Below are 17712 nucleotides of genomic sequence, written 5' to 3'. Positions count from 1 at the left end.
TGCATCATGGTGTCATCTGTTAGCACGCCTACTTAAATGTCTTGATTACTCCCTTTTTACTATATGATAATGCCACCTATTGGGAGAAAAAGGTGAACTAATTGAAAGTTGAGCATCTTGATTGGCTAGAATCTTCAGGAACAAATGTATGTATATCTTTATTTGTATACCAGGCCATCGATGTATGTGACAGTTTACAAAGCATATTAATCAAGTTAATCAATCAACCAAGACCTGGTCCTTGCCCCAAAGAGTTTACAATCTAAACTGACTAGACAAACATACAGAAATTAACTCAGAAGGGAGTAGGCGTCAGGGAGGAAAGTTCAATCATTAAACCTCCTTTCCTGACACAAAGGTAAAAGATGCGAAGCCAATAAGCTTCTTCCAGAGTTGGCCTGATGCCTAATTAGCATAAGTGGTATTTAAAAATATATATTTTTCTTATGTAGTTGCTGTTTTATTTTTGTTTAATTTCTTTTTTATTTTGTAACAGTTCAGTCTTGAATAACATTTTCACTTAAATGCTAACCAAACAATGCACAAAAAAAAAGTTGGTAACAATAATAATCCTTTTTATTTTTCACATTTTTCAGAGTTAAAATAACTCAGTTAAGGAGCTTGTTTTTTGTAATTGGGCATAAGTATCTATGTAAGAATAAGCTTGTGGGAGACCATAAAGTCTTGCTGTTTTTTGTTACTGTTGTAATAAATTAGTATTTTAAAATATATGACCATTTTTGACATTATTTGATAATATGACCGGTCAGTTGACCAGTTATTTTTGGTCTGGTCAAATGCCCAACGCTGTTTTCTTATATAATCACTTACGTCTCCGATTACATCACAAAGGAATAAAGAAGCCACTAGAGAGACTGAAATATCTGTTCCATGTGCTAGGTGAGGCCTGCAGTGGTCTGGAAGTGAGCAGCTTCTTTCTGCACCAAGCCAATATCTTCAGCTTCCTTCACTGCGGAATCAAACGTCTTGTGTCCTAGATAGCTTATACAGATTGCTGCTCTTAACTTTAAGGAAGACGACCATTGGTCTATCTTAAGGCTACTCTGTTAGCTTCCCACTTTCATAGGTTTTGGTTCAAAATAGTGTGTAACCTTACCTCACACACACAGTTTTACTTTTCTGTAATTCCCTCTCTTCTCCATGTCCAACTTAAAAAAAAAAAAAAAAAAAGTCCCCTCCCTTTCTCTTGCCACCCTTGACTCTTCCTATATAGATTCTGCTATCAAGAGCATCCTACCTTTAGCTGTCTGAGTTGCTCTCTTCTGCTTACTCACATATTTGTGAAAAGCTAATCTTAACACTTTTTCTATGCTGTTTTCTTTCCCTTTCTCTGTCTTATGATTGCTTTAATTTATTCATCAGTGTCATTTTACACTGTTGCTTTCAGTTACTTAAACCGCGTGCTGCCTTTTATCATTATACAGTTTGTATGCAGGATTCTTTACAAAATAAAGTTGTCTGCAACTCAGAATTTCAATTTTATATGTATTTGTGATGCAGTCTGTATTCTTATGTGGCTTTGCTATTTGAAGTGTTTTAGTGGTATAAACTATTTGGGAATACAAAGTGAGCGCACAAGATTCTTTACTAGTCTTGCTGCCTGAATTGGTGCAGATGCATATTTGAAACCTTGTCTCTTCCTTGAGAAATGTAATTGTCTTCCTATTATAAGCAAATTTGTATATAAGATGGTAAATACTCTTGACGATGTAATTGTATTTTCATTAAGGGGTAGGTTCAGAGGATGTTGGGACTGGGTGGGGGAAGAAAATGCACGTAAAATGTCTGTTCTATTCTATTTCTTTTCATAAAGGGTGTGATGTATAGTACAGGTTGGCTGTGACTCCTGAATGGGTTCCTTCAGCGCTCTTGCTTTATGCCTTAGTATTACTGCTGGGACTTTGCCCTGCTAAGCCCCCCACCCCCCCCCACTATTTTTGTTGTTGATGGGAGGGAGTGCTTCCTTGAAATGAAGCCACTGGTATGTAGCTGAGCCTGCAAAAGCTTGTAACATTTAAAGAGGGCTGGTATACTTTTGTAAGATGAAGATAGGGAACTGTACAGACCTAAGGGCTGTCTTTTGTGTTGGGATAGCTTGGTAGAGATGTATGTGTGAAGGGAGTGTGGCCAGATGCTTCTCTGGCTGTGGTGTGTGCTCAGTAAGAGCTCTGGAAATTAAACTGGCATCCTTAAAGAATTGTTGCTTAACTGGGCCTCCTGTGAATTTTTTGTGGCTCAGACTCGGGTCCTGCCACAAATGGTAATTATGATATACTTCTCTGTAAGGTCAGTTTGAGTTGTGTTGTACCTTGCTGACTCAGAGGGAACCTTTACTGCCACTGTAGATTGCAGTCCTTTGTTTCAATGCAAGCTGCAAAGCTTCATTTCATTACTGTTTACAAAGGATATTAAGACTCCTGTAAGAAACTAACTGGTGGGGGAAAAACAAACAGTGACACATGATCAGGAAGAGGTTGATAATTGTTTCTGGAGAATTAGTTGCTTTGAAATTTGAATACTGATTATAGTAACAAGGGAACTTAAAATCTTCTTGGTGGATTAACCAGCTACTGAAGTCTGTCATTTTATTATGTTCCTGTTGCTGCAAATGAAAGAAATCCCTGTTCACTCTCACCCATTATGAGTTCTATATAATAAGGTTATTTTTAAATATATGCTTTTCATCCAAAGTGTTCGCATCTCAAATACAGAAGGAAAATTCCACAAGTAACCATAATAGTTCGGTTATAAAAGAATTGCATTTAGTTAATACTGTCACTTGCCGAGATATAGACTGTGAGGACGTGTACCTGCTTGTATTCTGTGCTTCTATAGAGAGCTTGCTCAGACACACCCAAGAAAATGGAAATGGTTGTATTTCTGTTTTACCATGGTAGTTGGCTTGTCTCTTTCCCCCTCTTCCCCCCCCAGCCCAGAAATTAAAAAGGGCTGTAGTTAGCAATGAAACAAGCAGAAGTCAACATCCCTTCTTTACAATGTCAGCACTCCTTTGTCAAGGTAAACTCCCACTGACTTCAGTGCTTTTGGAAATAGCTTTTTCTTAATCTGAAGTATTTGCATTGTGCTAATAGTTTGCTAGGTACATTACAGAATTAAGAAAGAGTCCAACTGGAAATAGTTTAGTCTAAATAGTGTACAGATGAGGGAAAATGGAAGGCAACAAAGAATGCAGACAAGTAGTGAGGTTAAATATGCATATTACTTCCACAATTTTTTTTTTTTTTACTACACTATTTGAGTTTCTGCAATTGTGGTTTTCATTAGCTAACCCACCTCACTCAGGATGAGGAGGGGCGGCTAAGTTTGTAGTCTTTTTGGAGGAAATGCCTTTTTCAATAGAAGGTCAAGAAGGAGAAGGTCAAAAGTGTAGCTAACCAGGTCAAGGATGTTTTAAAAAATACCTTCATAAGAATGACATAAGAATGCTTGCCAGTTTTAAGCTCTATGAAAAGTAAATTTTTTTTTTTTAAACAAAACCTAGGACTAAAAACATTTGTCCCCTTTTTAAAAAAAAAAAAAAAAAAAAAAAGCACATGATGGAAAGCTTTTAAAGCCAGTATTTTGCCTATAGTGCCTGGAACCCAAGCATTGCATTATTGTGTGACTGCATGACTACTGCAAAGTGAAATTAACTAGAGACAAGTGACTGACTGATCTACTTTTGTTACCAAGATAAGAAATGCAAAACTAAATAGCATAAAGAATGAAAAGTAAATTTAAAAATAACTGGAAAGAATCCTACCTAGTCTCTGCACTTATCAGAACTTGAACATTTTTGATTTTAAACATAAGCAATTTTTCTGTTGTAGTTTGATGCAAGCGACTGCAAAATATCACTCCTGCATGATGGGAATTATAGGTATTCATATACTTTTGGATACTTTGCTAGGGTCGAACAATATTCAAAAACAAAATGTCAGTTATACTTGTGAAGCATTCTCGTACTTCTGCTTTAAGGTGGTCTTTATTTACATGATCACATACTGTACTGTTTTTTCCTAGAACTCTAGTTTTGGGCTGGTGTATGTATTATTTTTCAAAGCTCTGATACTTTTGAGCTTCCCCTTTTTAAGAGGTTTCAGAGTAGCAGCCGTGTTAGTCTGCCTTTAAAAGTGATTGCTATTTTTATTACAGTACCCCCAAAATGTTTTCAACATCAGCACAACTTGAATTTATTTATATTCCATTTCCATCTTTAAAACAAAAACTCTACTTTCTACGAGATTCATTTTGCAAGCTCTCTCTCTCTGCCCAAAGTAAAGAACCCATGCAAGAGGTTAATAGTTCACAACGTCAGCTGTATGTATTGCTGCTGGTGATAACTAAAGTGTTAGATTAGGTTTATAATTTAAATAGTTTTTAATGGTCTCCAGGCTGAAGCAAGCAGGGGCAAAAGAGGAACATGTATATAGGTTAGAAAACCTGCACTTAAGATCCAGTTTAAAAGTGGCATATTACGTTTGCTGCAGGCACTCATTTTACTCTTTCATAGGAAATAAAAAGGGCAATACTTCTAATTCATCCTCATTCAGCTGTAGTTCTCCAGTCATGCATAACATCTTTAAAGAAGGAGCTGAAGCAGACTGAAACTGAAAAACAGACTGTTCCTTTTGTGGGTTTTCAAGGGAAATAGCAGGTTCCAATGACCTTAATAGTCAATTCGATCTTGTTGTTTTATCTAAGCAAACAAATTTTTTTAACAAACAGCTTATTGATTAAGTTTTTGGAAAACAAATGATTATTTACAGTAATTGCCATTTCTTTAATAACTGGAATGTTAACAGTAAATATGACCTCAGTTGAGTTAAACTCTATTTATTTCTCATTAATATTTGCTATAAGTTATTGGTAATTTCTTCTTTACAGAGTTGTATTTTTATTATAGACTCCATAGAATCACAGAAATGTAGGACTGACTTCAAGAAGTCACCTAGTCCTGCCCATTGTACTGTGGCAGGACCAAGTAAACTTGGACATACATCTATCAGAGATGGTCTGATCTGGCTTTAAAACTATCCAGTGATGGGGATTTCACAGTCTCTCCCTTGGAAGCCTTTTCAGAGCTTAACTATCCTTATAGTTAAATCTTTCCCCCTCATATCTAACCTAAATCTCCCTTGCTACAGATTGAGCTCATTTCTTCTTGTCTTACCTTCAGTAGAGGTGGAGAACAATAGATCGCAGTCCTCTTTATAACAGCCCTTAACATCTTTGAAGACTCTTTACTGGTCCCCTACCCTCAGGCATTTTCTCTCAAGACTAGACATGCCTAGTTTTTTAACCTTTCCTCATAAGTCAGGTTTCCTGAACCTTTTATCATTTTTGTTGTTCTCCTCTGGACTTTCTCCAATTTATCCCCATGTTTCCTAAAGTATGGACCAAGAACTGGACACCATACTTCAGCTCAGGCTTCGCCCACGCTAAATAGAGTGGGACAATTACCTCCTGTGTCTTACATACAGCATTCCTGTTAAAACACCCTAGAATATTAACCTTTTTAGCTGCTGCATCACATTGTTGATTCATATTCAATATGTGACCCACTATAAACACCCCTTCCCCAATCCTTTTCAGCAGCACTACTGCCTAGCCAGTTCCCCCCGTTTGCAGTTGTGAATTTGATCTTTTCTAAGTGAAGTACTTTGCGCTTGTCTTTATTGAATTTCATCTTGTTGAATTCAGACCATTTCTTCCATTTGTCAAGGTCATTTTTAATTCTGATCCTGTACTCCAAAGTGCTTGCAATCCCTCACAACTTGCTGTTATCCGCAGATTTTATAAGTGTACTCTCTTCTCAATTATTCAAGTCATCAATGAAAATATTGAATAATACTGTACCGAGGACTGACCCATGCAGGTTCCCAGTAGATAACTCCTTCCAGTTTGACAGCAAACCATTGAAAACTGTCACCCCGAGTGCAGAAGGTGGGGGCCTGCAAGGATTCTAAAAATTAATACTTGCCACTCCAGGTTTGTATTAAACTCCCAAGGTTACAGCTTTTCTCTGACCTTGGCTTTATAAACGCTGCCATCACGCAAATGCAAAAAAACAACCGTGGACCCAGGAAGGAGCACTTGGGAATTCTTCCCTGTGGGGTACCCTCAAGCCCTCTCACCCCTCCCCCGGGGAAGTGCTGAGAAAGAAAACAAAGGAAATTAGCTGTTGCCACCAGCTAATCAAACAGCATATGGACAAACCTCTTAGGACACCAAAAATCCAATCCTGTTCTTAAAAAAGGTAAATTTTATTAAAAACAAAAAAGGAAGAAAATACATCTGGAACTTAGGCTTTTGCGATATTTTAAAAGAACAATTCCAAAAATCAAACACCCAAAATAGCTTTCTTGGGGGTTCAGCTTAAAGGTTACAGCAAACAAAAGCATCTGGGGTTAGCACAGAGAAGTCCACAAGCCTTAAAAAATAAACAGAAATAAACCTAATCGCGTCTTCCTAAACATTCCTAATTTACTTACATATTTGGGTTGTTAAAAGTAGTTCTAGATATGATCTGATGGTTTTCATATCTGGTTCAAACTTTACACAGCATTCCTGCTTATAGCATTGCTGCTCCGTGTCTCCTCCTCTCGAGAACAGACAAAGGGAAAGTTTCTTTCCCAATTTTAAAGTTCTGCCTTTCCATTGGCTCTTTTGGTCAGGTGCCCACTTCCTTTCCTTTATCTGGGGGACTTTTAACCCTTTACAAGTAAAGCAAGCAGAGAACAGCTACCAAGAGGGATTTTACAGCTCACTGGCTGGCTGGGTGTCCATCAAAGAGAGCTTACCCCCCCCCCCCCCCCCCCCGCACTTCATTTGTCACATCTAATGTTAAAATACAATAAACAATTCTTTGTTCTTATAGCACTTTTATTTATGGATCTCAAAGCACTTCACAAAGGAGGTCAGTGTCCTTATTCCCATTTTACAGATGAGAAAATTGAGTCAAAGGAAGACAGTAACTTGTCCAAAGTTGCTGAGTTGTGAGTAGAACCCAGGTTTCCTGAGTCTCAGTCCAATGCACTATCCATTAGACCATGCTGCTTAGTTTAATGTGAAACATTCCTTCTTCGATTACTTTAAACTTTGATTTTGTATCACCTCTAAATGATCCTAATATGGGAATTTTAATTTTTAGCTTTTTGAAAAATATTTTAGTTTTTGAGCTATTGGCGTGTGAAAATTCTTCAAGATTAACCAATATATGCTCAATGTGGTGTGGTGGTTTTTTAAAGACCCTTCATATAGAATGCGTACGCTAGCAGTAGGTTGTTTGACTCTGCTTGTGCCTTCACATCACCTCTTGGAAGTTTTGAACAATGAGCTCTAACTTACTTCTGTAAAGTACAGGATATTGCTTGATGCTGTATATTTTTCTATGCTCGTGCTCTCTCTCACACACACACACACAATTTTACTGGATTACCTAATGTAATGGGAATAGCTAAAGCCAGGTTGGACCTGATTTTGAATTGTGGAATATTGCCTAGCCTGGCCTGTCAGACTTTGATTCCCTGTGCAAATTACTATTACTTCACAACTCCCCTGATGAGTTTGGTTCACTGTTTCCAGTACAGTATACCCACTGTTTTGTTAAATTTATGGTATTGGAAAACAAAATGCATTTGGCATTTTTAATGCAATTGCTGATAATTTAAAATTGAGCAAAGCTGAGTGGGAAAAGAATCATTTAGGTATCAGTTTGACATTAAGTTGTCAGCTGCAAACACTAAACTTAATGATTTGTAAACACTGTTTAGTTTCTTTTTAAAACTTTTTTGCATTATTAAGATGTATTATGTATCATTATTATAGTATGTTCTTTTCGTTCTTTTAAAGGCTGTTTTTCTAATTTGGGAGGATATTTAAAAGATTTGGTAGAATTGATTGACATGTCTTTGTGGTAGCTGCTAAAGGAAGTATATGAGAATCTCTCAGTGAATCTAGATATCTTACTTTTGTTGTAAGCAAACTGACAAATAGCTCGAATTCTTGATGGCAGTGGAATGAAGAATCTTTTGCCTTTTAGTTCTTATCTTACTAATATCTAAGTGGCGTGCTCTCTTTTTGAAGGCAGCTTTTAAGTCGTATTTAATAATGGAAAAATAATACAAAAATGAGATTCAAAGTAGAGTCTTCGTTACAAGCTCTGGTCTTAGTTTGTAAAAGGTTTAAAAGAAAATTGAAGCTCGTGATCACTGTTTTTAACTGGCAACGCAAAAGACTGTTGTCTTGATGATTAAACTGAAGTCATCTGAAGTGGGGAGGGAACAAAATTGGAATAAAAAGCTTACTATAGAAAACAGAAGTGCCCAATCTTATTTCCCCACAGTGTTCTGGATGAATGATTCTCTTTTCTGTGTGTCATGTTCCCTGGGATGATTTAGTACATAAAGTATTATTGTGATCCGTTGTTATTATCAGATACATTTGAAGCTGTAAGTGGAGACTTGAATAAAACATCTAACACACATTGCTTTATTCTACCATGAAGAGCATTTGTGGAGTTTTTCCTTGTCTGTAAAACTCTGGGAATAAGTGGTTTTCCTTAATCAAATAATTTCACCTCAGTGAGGTAGAAATGGTTTCAAAGGATGTTTTCTAAACTTCAAGAAAGTGTTTGTAAGCATGCATCTTGAGCATCTCACTTGAGGTACAAACTTACCTTCATACTTATTTCTGTACTATGCTGGCTTGTGACAATGACACCTTTTGGAAGGAGCTGGCTTTACTTCATTCTAGCACTAATCATGCAGTTCAGGGTGATATGCCTATCCCCCAAATGGTAATCTCATTATATTCTTTATGCACCATGTCCCTATTGGATGAGTTGGATTTTATTTCATAGTCTATATCAAAGCATGGCTGGGATGTGTGTTGCGAGGGAGGGTGATAATTTTTGCTATTACATGATTGAGACTAAAGAGCGCCAGTAATTGCCATGGCATTCTCCTACTTTGGACACTTGGATGAGGCAAGTTTCAATGATAAATATGCGAAAGTGAACAGGACTAGTTTTTACACTAAGCTTGTCTCATTAACTTGAGATTTACTGGGAATCCATGAGACTTGGATAGAAGTCACAAAACTGAGTTTCATCCAGAACAGTAATTAGTAGTGCTGATTAAGGTGTCAAGGGTTAGTAATTTATGTCTTTAGAATATTTTAGGATTGATGATGAAAACAACTCTTTACACTGTGCATTAGAAATTCCTGAAGGGTAAAGTGTTTTGTTTTTTAATGTAAGTGCTTCTATTGTTACATTTCAGATTTTCTTATAAGCCTCAATTTTTCTTGCAGCCACTGATCTTCTTCTGGCTTGGAATCCTGTCTGTCTGGGCCTGGTAGAGGGAGTGATTGGGAAAGTTCAGCTTCATACAGGTATGATTTGTTTAAACATGTTTTATATTGTAATGTGATTGCATAATAAAAAAGGAAGCTTTGCAGTGTTCCGTGCACCAATCTGAAATGATCAATCCTCCATATCACTAGTGGGTAGAAAAAAGGATCTGGACCGTGGTGTTTTGTCCTCTTTTCCTGGTCTAGTTTCTTTCTGGGTGGGAAGAATAGTCCTGGTAGAGTTTTCTGTAAATTTTGATGGACGCAAATTATAGTCCAAGAATTGGGGCTGTCTGGAAACAGATTCTTGTCTAGGTTTCTAAGTTCACTGGCTGTATTGTTGTCTGGTTTGGGTAGCCATATTCAGCACTATGTCAACTAGAGTTGCTATGAGAGAGCTAAAAATGGTTGTCAGACCTGGAGACCTAGGTTCTTGGTGTAGCTCAGGGGTCTCAAACACATGGCCCGCGGGGTTATTTTCTGTGGCCCGCTAGCTCTCCGCGGTCTCTCTTCCTCCCCCAGCATTTACCTAGAGCGGCTCCGGCCCGCGTGCACCGGGGGCAGGACAGGCTCTCTCCCTGCCCCTGCGCCGCTCTGGGAAGCGGCCAGGACCTGGGGGAGGGGGGAACAGGGGTCTGTGTGTTGCCCTGGCCGCTTCTCCAAGTACCTCCCCAAAGCTCCCATTGGCCGGCCAATGGGAGCTTCAGGGGAGATACCTGGAGGAGTGGCTAAGGCAACACACAGACCTCTGTGTGGGGCCCCCCACCGCAGGTCCCGGCCGCTTTCCGGAGTGGCGCAGGGGCAGGGCAGGCAGGCAGGGAGCCTGTCCTGCCCCCAGTGCACGCCGGGCCAGACCCGCCCCCTCCCCGCCCCCAAACCCCTCCTGCACGCCGACTGCCTGCCCTGAGCCCCCTGACGCACCCTGCACACCACCTGCACCCCAACCCCCTGCCCTGGGTCCCCTTTTGAACCCTGCACCGCTCCTGCACACCCTGGGGGCAGGTGGGGGCAGAGTTGGGGTGGGGATTTCAGGAAAGGGGTGGGAAGAGGCGGGGCAGGGGCGGGGCCTCATGGAAGGGGTGGAGTGGGGACGGGGCCAGGGCAGCGGGAGGTGGGTGGTCAGTGTTGCAGCCCTCGGGCCAATGTACTAGTCCTCATGTGGCCCTTGTGGTTGTTTGAGTTTGACCTTGGCTACAATATGCATTTTTTGTGGGATGGGAGTGGAGAGGGGAAGCTTCAGATTGTAGTACCTCATCTGCAATCAATTGGAGAAGTGCTTCTCCCAGAATGATTAATGTAATCACTTTATTCTGTCAAAAATGTGTGTAAGAGTTTGATCATAAAAATACATTGGTCCACTAGCACCTATGGTACTCCAGGCATATCTGGATAAATGCTATTCTCGTGTGATTGAGTGAAATGAATAGCATCAGAAAACTTTATGTAACAATTAGGAAATATGTAAGATGAGGAAGCTGCTCAGACATCTTAAAATCTGAGCCATATGGAAGGTTTGTGTAGCCAAGCCCTGAGACAGTTGTGGTAGGTAAGGAGTTACTGTTAGCTCATGAATGAGGCTGATGGGATAAAAATTAGGTGGGGGGGAATGGGGGGGAATTCCCTCTTCACTATATTTTTCCTGAGTGAGTTCCAAAACTCATTTCTTCTCATGTTCCTCCTTCAAATGCTTGCTTTTGCAAGCCAGTGTAGGAGAATTTAGGCAAGCTGGCTCTCATTAGTGGAATGTCTCCCATGGACACAGACTGCCAGCTATGTGGTACAGTAATACAAAATTCAGATCGGCATTAATTAGGTTCCTGATAATTTTGTGTTTTCCTGATAGCCTTGTAGTAATAATCCTAGTCATCTAGCAGGAGAGTGGATTTGTGTGTGGGGGAGGGGGTGTGAAAACCTGGATTTGTGCTGGAAATGGCCCAACTTGATTATCATACACATTGTAAGGAGAGTGATCACTTTAGATAAGCTATTACCACCAGAAGAGTGGGGTGGGAGGAGGTATTTTTTCATGCTTTGTGTGTATATAAAAAGATCTTCTGCAGTTTCCACAGTATGCATCCGATGAAGTGAGCTGTAGCTCACGAAAGCTTATGCTCAAATAAATTGGTTAGTCTCTAAGGTGCCACAAGTACTCCTTTTCTTTTTGCGAATACAGACTAACACGGCCGTTACTCTGAAACCTGTCATCTAGTTGTCCATCAAAACTTTTCCCCAGTGAACCAGTGTGTCATACTCCTGTCAAAATATTATGAAGTGCTGAAATGGCTGTGAATTATTTTCATCTGTCTCCACTGATGACCAGTTGCCACAAGACTCACAAATTCCTTTTCCAGTAGGATAGTTTACTTAACTAAGTTGCGGGCTCTTTTTCTTAGCAAAGAAAGAAATCGTGGATAATTGCAAATTCTGGTTAAAGTTTCCTGTGCCATTTCCTTCTTTTGGTGGAAACGCAGAACATGACTTTCCTACAAATATCCTGAACCATGAATGAAAACTAGTACCTCACCAACTCCAATTTACAACTACAGCTTGCAAATTCTTGACAGTTTGGGCAATGAAATGCAGATTATAACTTAAAATGCAAAAACATCACAATGAGCGTGTGTTCTGACTTCACTCTATTCTCTGTTTAGGAGAGTCTCTATGCTGATAGTGGTCTGGATAAAAGTGCATTGTTGAAACTGTGTGGGGGAAAGCTTGCATAGCTTCTGTTTACATTATTTCTTGTTCTCAATGCTATTTTTAAATTTTCATGAGTGCTTAACACAGCATTTAAGAGTGATTTTTTGGCAACATGGTCTATGTAGGTAAAGTTTCACAATAAGTTACAGAACACTAGGATAGATTAAGTGGTAAAATGGATCAGACTCTTGCTAGCTGTCAAAATAAGAAATGGATACGGTGCAGTATTAGAGATGCTGAAATAGAGCACTGCCAGTGCTGTTATAGGGCAAGAGCACAGGAAATGCTGCTGCCTGCATTGTGATGATAGATGTACAGCTATGGAGAGTGGGTGAAGAAATCTCTAATCCCTATTTCAGATAAATATTCTAGACTTTTATTTTCCTTAAAATTAACTAAATCAATCTTCTTTTAAACTAGGGAAAAATTGATGTGGGGATCAAAATAGTTATTGCCTATTTGTTTGAATTATTTTGAATTGACATTTGGTTTATTAAGGGACAAAATGCTGTTTTCATGCTATCATTTCAGGGTGGCTTATTTTTATTTGTGCTTAATGTTTGCATTTATATGTATCCAAGTGTAAGGGGACTCTTGCCCCCTTACTAACATTCAGTGGGGGTGTTTTAGTTGCTAGCTTCCAGTACTAAAAAGGGGGAAGGGTCGATGGGGAATCAGGACCCTGAGACTGACAGCCCCCAGGAACGATTGGGAGAGGCCAATGCTCCAGGGCGAGCAGGCTAATCAGGGAGTCAGGAGGCCGGGGAGGTCCCGTCCTCCGTGTGAACTGGATTTGCCTGGGTCAGACAGAGTGGGGCTGAGCTAAGGAGAAAGCAGGGGCCCAAGCTAAGCTGCGGAGCAGAGCTGTGCCAGGTCCAGAGGGACCAGAAAAGCTGCCCAGAGAGAGCAGACCCTGTCGTTGGAGCAGAGCTGCAGCCCCAAAGCCAGAGGCACAGCCCAGAGAGAACAGACTTGCCCTGGGAGCAGAGCTGCCGCAACCAGAGCCAGAGGGGCCAGAAAAGCAGCCCAGGAAGCAGGTCAGTGCTGGGAGCAGAGTCACAGAAGCAGCCTACAGAGCAGACCTCTCCTGGGTGCAGAGCTCTAGCAACCAGAGCCAGAGGGGCCAAAGAAGCCGGCCAGGGAGCTGGAGGCAGAGCAGCAGCAGCAGCAGTAGTAGTGTAGAGACAGAGTGGTGGAGCTGGGGCTGGAGCAGTCCGGAGTTGGGTGTGGTGAGCAGCTGGGGAGACCAAGGGGGACCCAGCACAGAGAGACGTCTCAGCCAAGAGGCTCTGCAGGCCAGGCTTGGATCATAACCCTGACAGGGTGGGGGCGACACTGGGAAGAAGGGTCCTACCACTTAGAGCCTGAGAGCATGTGGTCACCACCAGATCAAGTGTCCAACCCACAGCATCCCTGCAGCAAAGCCAGGGCCTGAGAAGGCGGCCTGGGACTTACAAGGAACAGACTGTGAACTGCCCTGACATTCCAGAGACGCTGTTTGTGGTGATTCCTGCCACAGAGGGGTTGATGTGTTTCCTTTCCCATTTTTTCTTATTTTTAAAATTAATTGTTGATTAAATAACTTGCATTTGCTTTAACTTGTATGTAATGGTCAGTGGGTCAGAGAAGTGCCCAGTGCAGAGAGAGTACCCTGGAGTGGGGACACCCTAGCCCCTGTCCTAGGTGACCACAGCAGGGTTGGGGGTCGAGCCCCACAGGAATCCTGGGCCCAGCCTTGTTGGGGTTACGAGGACTCTGGAAGGGTAGTCCTCAAGGGCAGGGATGCCACTGGGTATAGGAAGTGGGAGTGAGGTCTCAGATCCTTTCGCTAGCCCACTTCACCGGGGTAGTGCAGAAGCCAGGAAAGTTCCCCACAATAGTGGGACTGTTCCCCCGCTTACACAAGGAAGTTAGATATATTCTAAAATATTGACTGACAATATGGGAGGAGGATGTCTTTGACAGTTGAACCTCTTACACAACTCACAACTGACGTGGAGTTTCTGGCCCCTTTAAGGGTCTTACATTGTTGCTAAGGCTTGGCAATGGCGCTCTCTCTGGAACTAGTAAACACAGGCCAGAGCGGCTGCTAGACAGCATTAATGCTCCATCATCGAGGGGTTGAGTTTGCTGCCTCGGCTTCAAACATTATGTCCAAGGGTGGATCCTGAATAGCCCAGAATGGCATAACAGCATGTTGCATTGCTGCTGGACAGCTGAAACTCTACATTTAATTCCTTATTTATACAAAGAGGAAATGAGTTTGTGAGGTTCACCAATTATATGTATACATTTTGAGGTGAGAATACACTTATCCCAAAGCACAATATTTTTGTTGAGCTTTCTCTATCAAGGAGAACGTATTGCTCTTTTGTCGAGAAATACAGATGACCAGATTTGGTATGTGACTAATAACAAAGTTAGAAGAAAGCACCAATTACCTCAAAAGAAAAATGTGGAAGTAGAATGGCAACAAATGCAAGAGTTTTTTAATCTCTCCAAAAATGACATAGAATATGAAGATGGAAGTTGTAACTATCCTGTGAAAAAGAAGGTAAAGGTAACGTTAAACAAAGTTGTTAATGGGTTGAGAAGTTAGTGAGCCATTTTAAGAGGATTAGCCATTGCTTAAGAATTACTGCAATGATCAGTTTAAAGAATTCCTTAGCGTGTTAATAAAACCCATGGTGGGTTTTAAATAAAACATTGCTTTTATTGTAAATTTGAAACAAAAGATGTAACTTGTACTAGCTTGTATCTATCTTATACTAGCTAACTAACTTGTGGAATTGTATTCTTAGGCTCAAGGATAATTAGCTTATGGGTTAAAAGAAAAGGAGTACTTGTGGCACCTTAGAGACTAACAAATTTATTTGAGCATAAGCTTTCGTGAGCTACAGCTGTTGCATCCGATGAAGTGAACTGTAACTCACGAAAGCTTATACGCAAATAAATTTGTTAGTCTCTAAGGTGCCACAAGTACTCCTTTTCTTTTTGCGAATACAGACTAACACGGCTGCTACTCTGAAACCTAGCTTATGGGTTGATACCCATATGTAACTGAAATTTGAGTGTTACTTGCCATAGAAGAGTTTAGTAGTGCTTTATAAAGGATTTGAAATGTCATCATTTTGATTGCCATTGATGTTTGGTAATTGTTCTGTTGGTGCTAGTGTGGGTGTGCAACTCAGTAGCTGTAAATTTCTAGCCCCAATCACAAGTCAAAGCTATAAATGATGGAACTGTTCCAGAAATGCCTGTTCGTTTTGTTTTTTCAGTTGGGACACTTCCACTAAATTCTGTAATGGTGAGAATAAACATTCTTCTCAAAATCTGTCCTTTAGTACCAGCTGTAACTAATAGGTATTTCAAGCTCTGTTTCATTATCTTTGGTTTAATATTTAACTAATTAGCAATGTTTAAAAAAAAAAAGTTAGGAGAACTTCGATAAAGGCTTTCATTGTTAAGAAAAAATGAGCGTCTTTCTGTGACACCCAGTCTTCATTTCTAGGATTTGACATGCATTTAAAATAGCAGCATACACTTGTTTGTTGTATTTAATAGTAACATCACTAATAGCTTAAAATCCCTAAGTAGTAGTATTTTTCCAAAGGGGATCCCTTTTAGTTTTGCAACCCTTTCATAGGCTGATTCTTATGCAGATTGAGCTAGATGGGACATTCTGGTGTTAGTTTCTGTGCTGGTCTATACAGACAGCAATCGAGCCCTTCATTATACATTTTTGAAGCTGCAGGCTATTAAATGTGCTCTAAAGTCATTTTTGCTGTTACTTAAGTGCTGTTTTGTGAAATTGGTGAGGGGCAACGTCATCAGAGTTCTCTCTAAACAAGCAGAATGATGCTCTCGCTCTTAGTTGCTCTGTTGAAGTGAAATCCCTGTAGGACTGATGTCTGGCTTTGTTGGATGCAATCTGTGTGTGGCCCCTAACCTTGTCAAACAATGTGCGTTCTTTGCTGGTAACTTAAGTCAGAAGCCATAAAACCAGCAGGAGAAATTTCTGAAGCAGTCTGTGATGGACCTTCCATTCAGAACATTCTTTTCTTAGAGCTCTGCCACAAACTACGAACAGGTATGGACGGTCTCCATCAGATATGCTCCTGTTGGACTGGAGCAGAGACCTACTATAAGCTTTTCAATCAGTCATCTTTTACTAGTGATCATTAAGCGAAGACAGAGGTTGGATTATTCTGATGGTGCCAGCTTGTACCAGGTAATAATGGTTGAGATCTCACCATGAATACCTTACAGGAACTTGCATATTATCTATCCGTGTCTGTAGACCTTTTAACCTAGGAATAGTCTAAATCCGGGATTGGCAGCCTTTGGCACGTGGCCCATCAGGGAAATCCACTGGCCGGCCGGGACAGTTTGTTTACCTGCAGCATCCGCAGGTTTGGCCGATCGCAGCTCCCATTGGCTGCGGTTCGCTGTTCCAGGCCAATGGGGGCTGCAGGAAGTGGCGGCCAGCACATCCCTCGGCCCACGCCACTTCTCGCAGTCCCCAGTGGCCTGGAATGGCGAACCGTGGCCAGTGGGAGCTGTGATTGGCTGAACCTGCAGACGCTGCAGGTAAACAAACCGTCCCGGCCTGCCAGTGGATTTCCCTGACAGGCCGCATGCCAAAGTTTGCCAATCCCTGGTCTAAATCCAGAGTAATTTTGCCTCCTTATTTTGATTATGGGACATGACTACTTCTGACTTTACTTGTTCTGCAAGAGTGCAGAGCATCTTTCTGCAATCCAGGAAATGACAATAAAATAATGCGCCTGGAGATGAAGATGCCTTTTCCCTATGGGCAGAAGATAACTATAACCGTTGGAGCTATGCACTCTGTCCTTTCATCCGTTCTGGGCTATTTATGATACCTGAAGACTATCACCCTTTCCATATTGCCTATGAAAGTATACATTTCTGCAGTCTCATTCCACCTTCCAGTTGACAACTGTAAAATCTTCAGCAATTTTACGATCATGAGTGTCCTTAAAAGACAGAATAATCTCTCTCTAGTCAAAGAACCTGTTCCAGTGTGGAATTTTAACCCAGTGCTGAGAAGGTTAGTGGATACACCTTTTGAACCTTTGGAAGAGTGCTTTTTATTCCATCAGGAACAAAGTTGTTCTGTATCCTCATCTAATTTTTTTTTCCCCCCTTGAATGTCTTTTTTCTACTCAAAATAGGCTATTAATCTTTTGGCTTCTTTCCAAAACCTCATTCTTGTGATTGGGAAACGAAGCTTCATACCCTAGACCTTGCGCTTTAAGCATGTGTTTGAGCAGAACTAAGTCATTTATAAAATAACCTAAGCTTTTTGTAAGCTTTGGCAATCAGTGTAAGCAGATTGGTGCTTGCATTGGAAGCCTGTCAAAATGGATTAGGGTAAACTTACAGCTAGGATAATCTGAAAGTTTTAAGATGAAGACGGCATTGATGACCTGCTCTGTAACATTTCTGTCAGAGAAACCTGAGGGCTGCTACTTTTTTATGCCTTTTACGTAGCCCTGCTCTGCATATGGCATCTAAATCTGTTGTTGGGTTTGGGATGGCAGTTCTGTAATCTTTGTTTAATTGGGACTCCTCAAACCACTTCCCTGGAAGTTGTGCTACTAGCCAGAATCC

General features: G+C 40.7%; 1 protein-coding gene across 2 annotated transcripts in view; it reads left to right on the top strand.

The window, feature by feature from the left end:
* The window catches only part of INPP5F (inositol polyphosphate-5-phosphatase F), a 100632-nt gene that overhangs the window by 19121 nt on the left and 63799 nt on the right, over positions 1-17712 (top strand). For both annotated transcript variants that reach the window (XM_043551921.1, XM_037904094.2), the window contains one exon: positions 9337-9417. In XM_043551921.1, coding sequence (XP_043407856.1) covers positions 9337-9417 — 81 coding nt within the window. The remainder of the gene's footprint in view (positions 1-9336; positions 9418-17712) is intronic.

This window comes from Chelonia mydas, chromosome 7 (assembly GCF_015237465.2).
Source record: "Chelonia mydas isolate rCheMyd1 chromosome 7, rCheMyd1.pri.v2, whole genome shotgun sequence".
Taxonomy (NCBI): domain Eukaryota; kingdom Metazoa; phylum Chordata; order Testudines; family Cheloniidae; genus Chelonia; species Chelonia mydas.
This window is presented reverse-complemented; position numbering and strand designations above follow the sequence as displayed.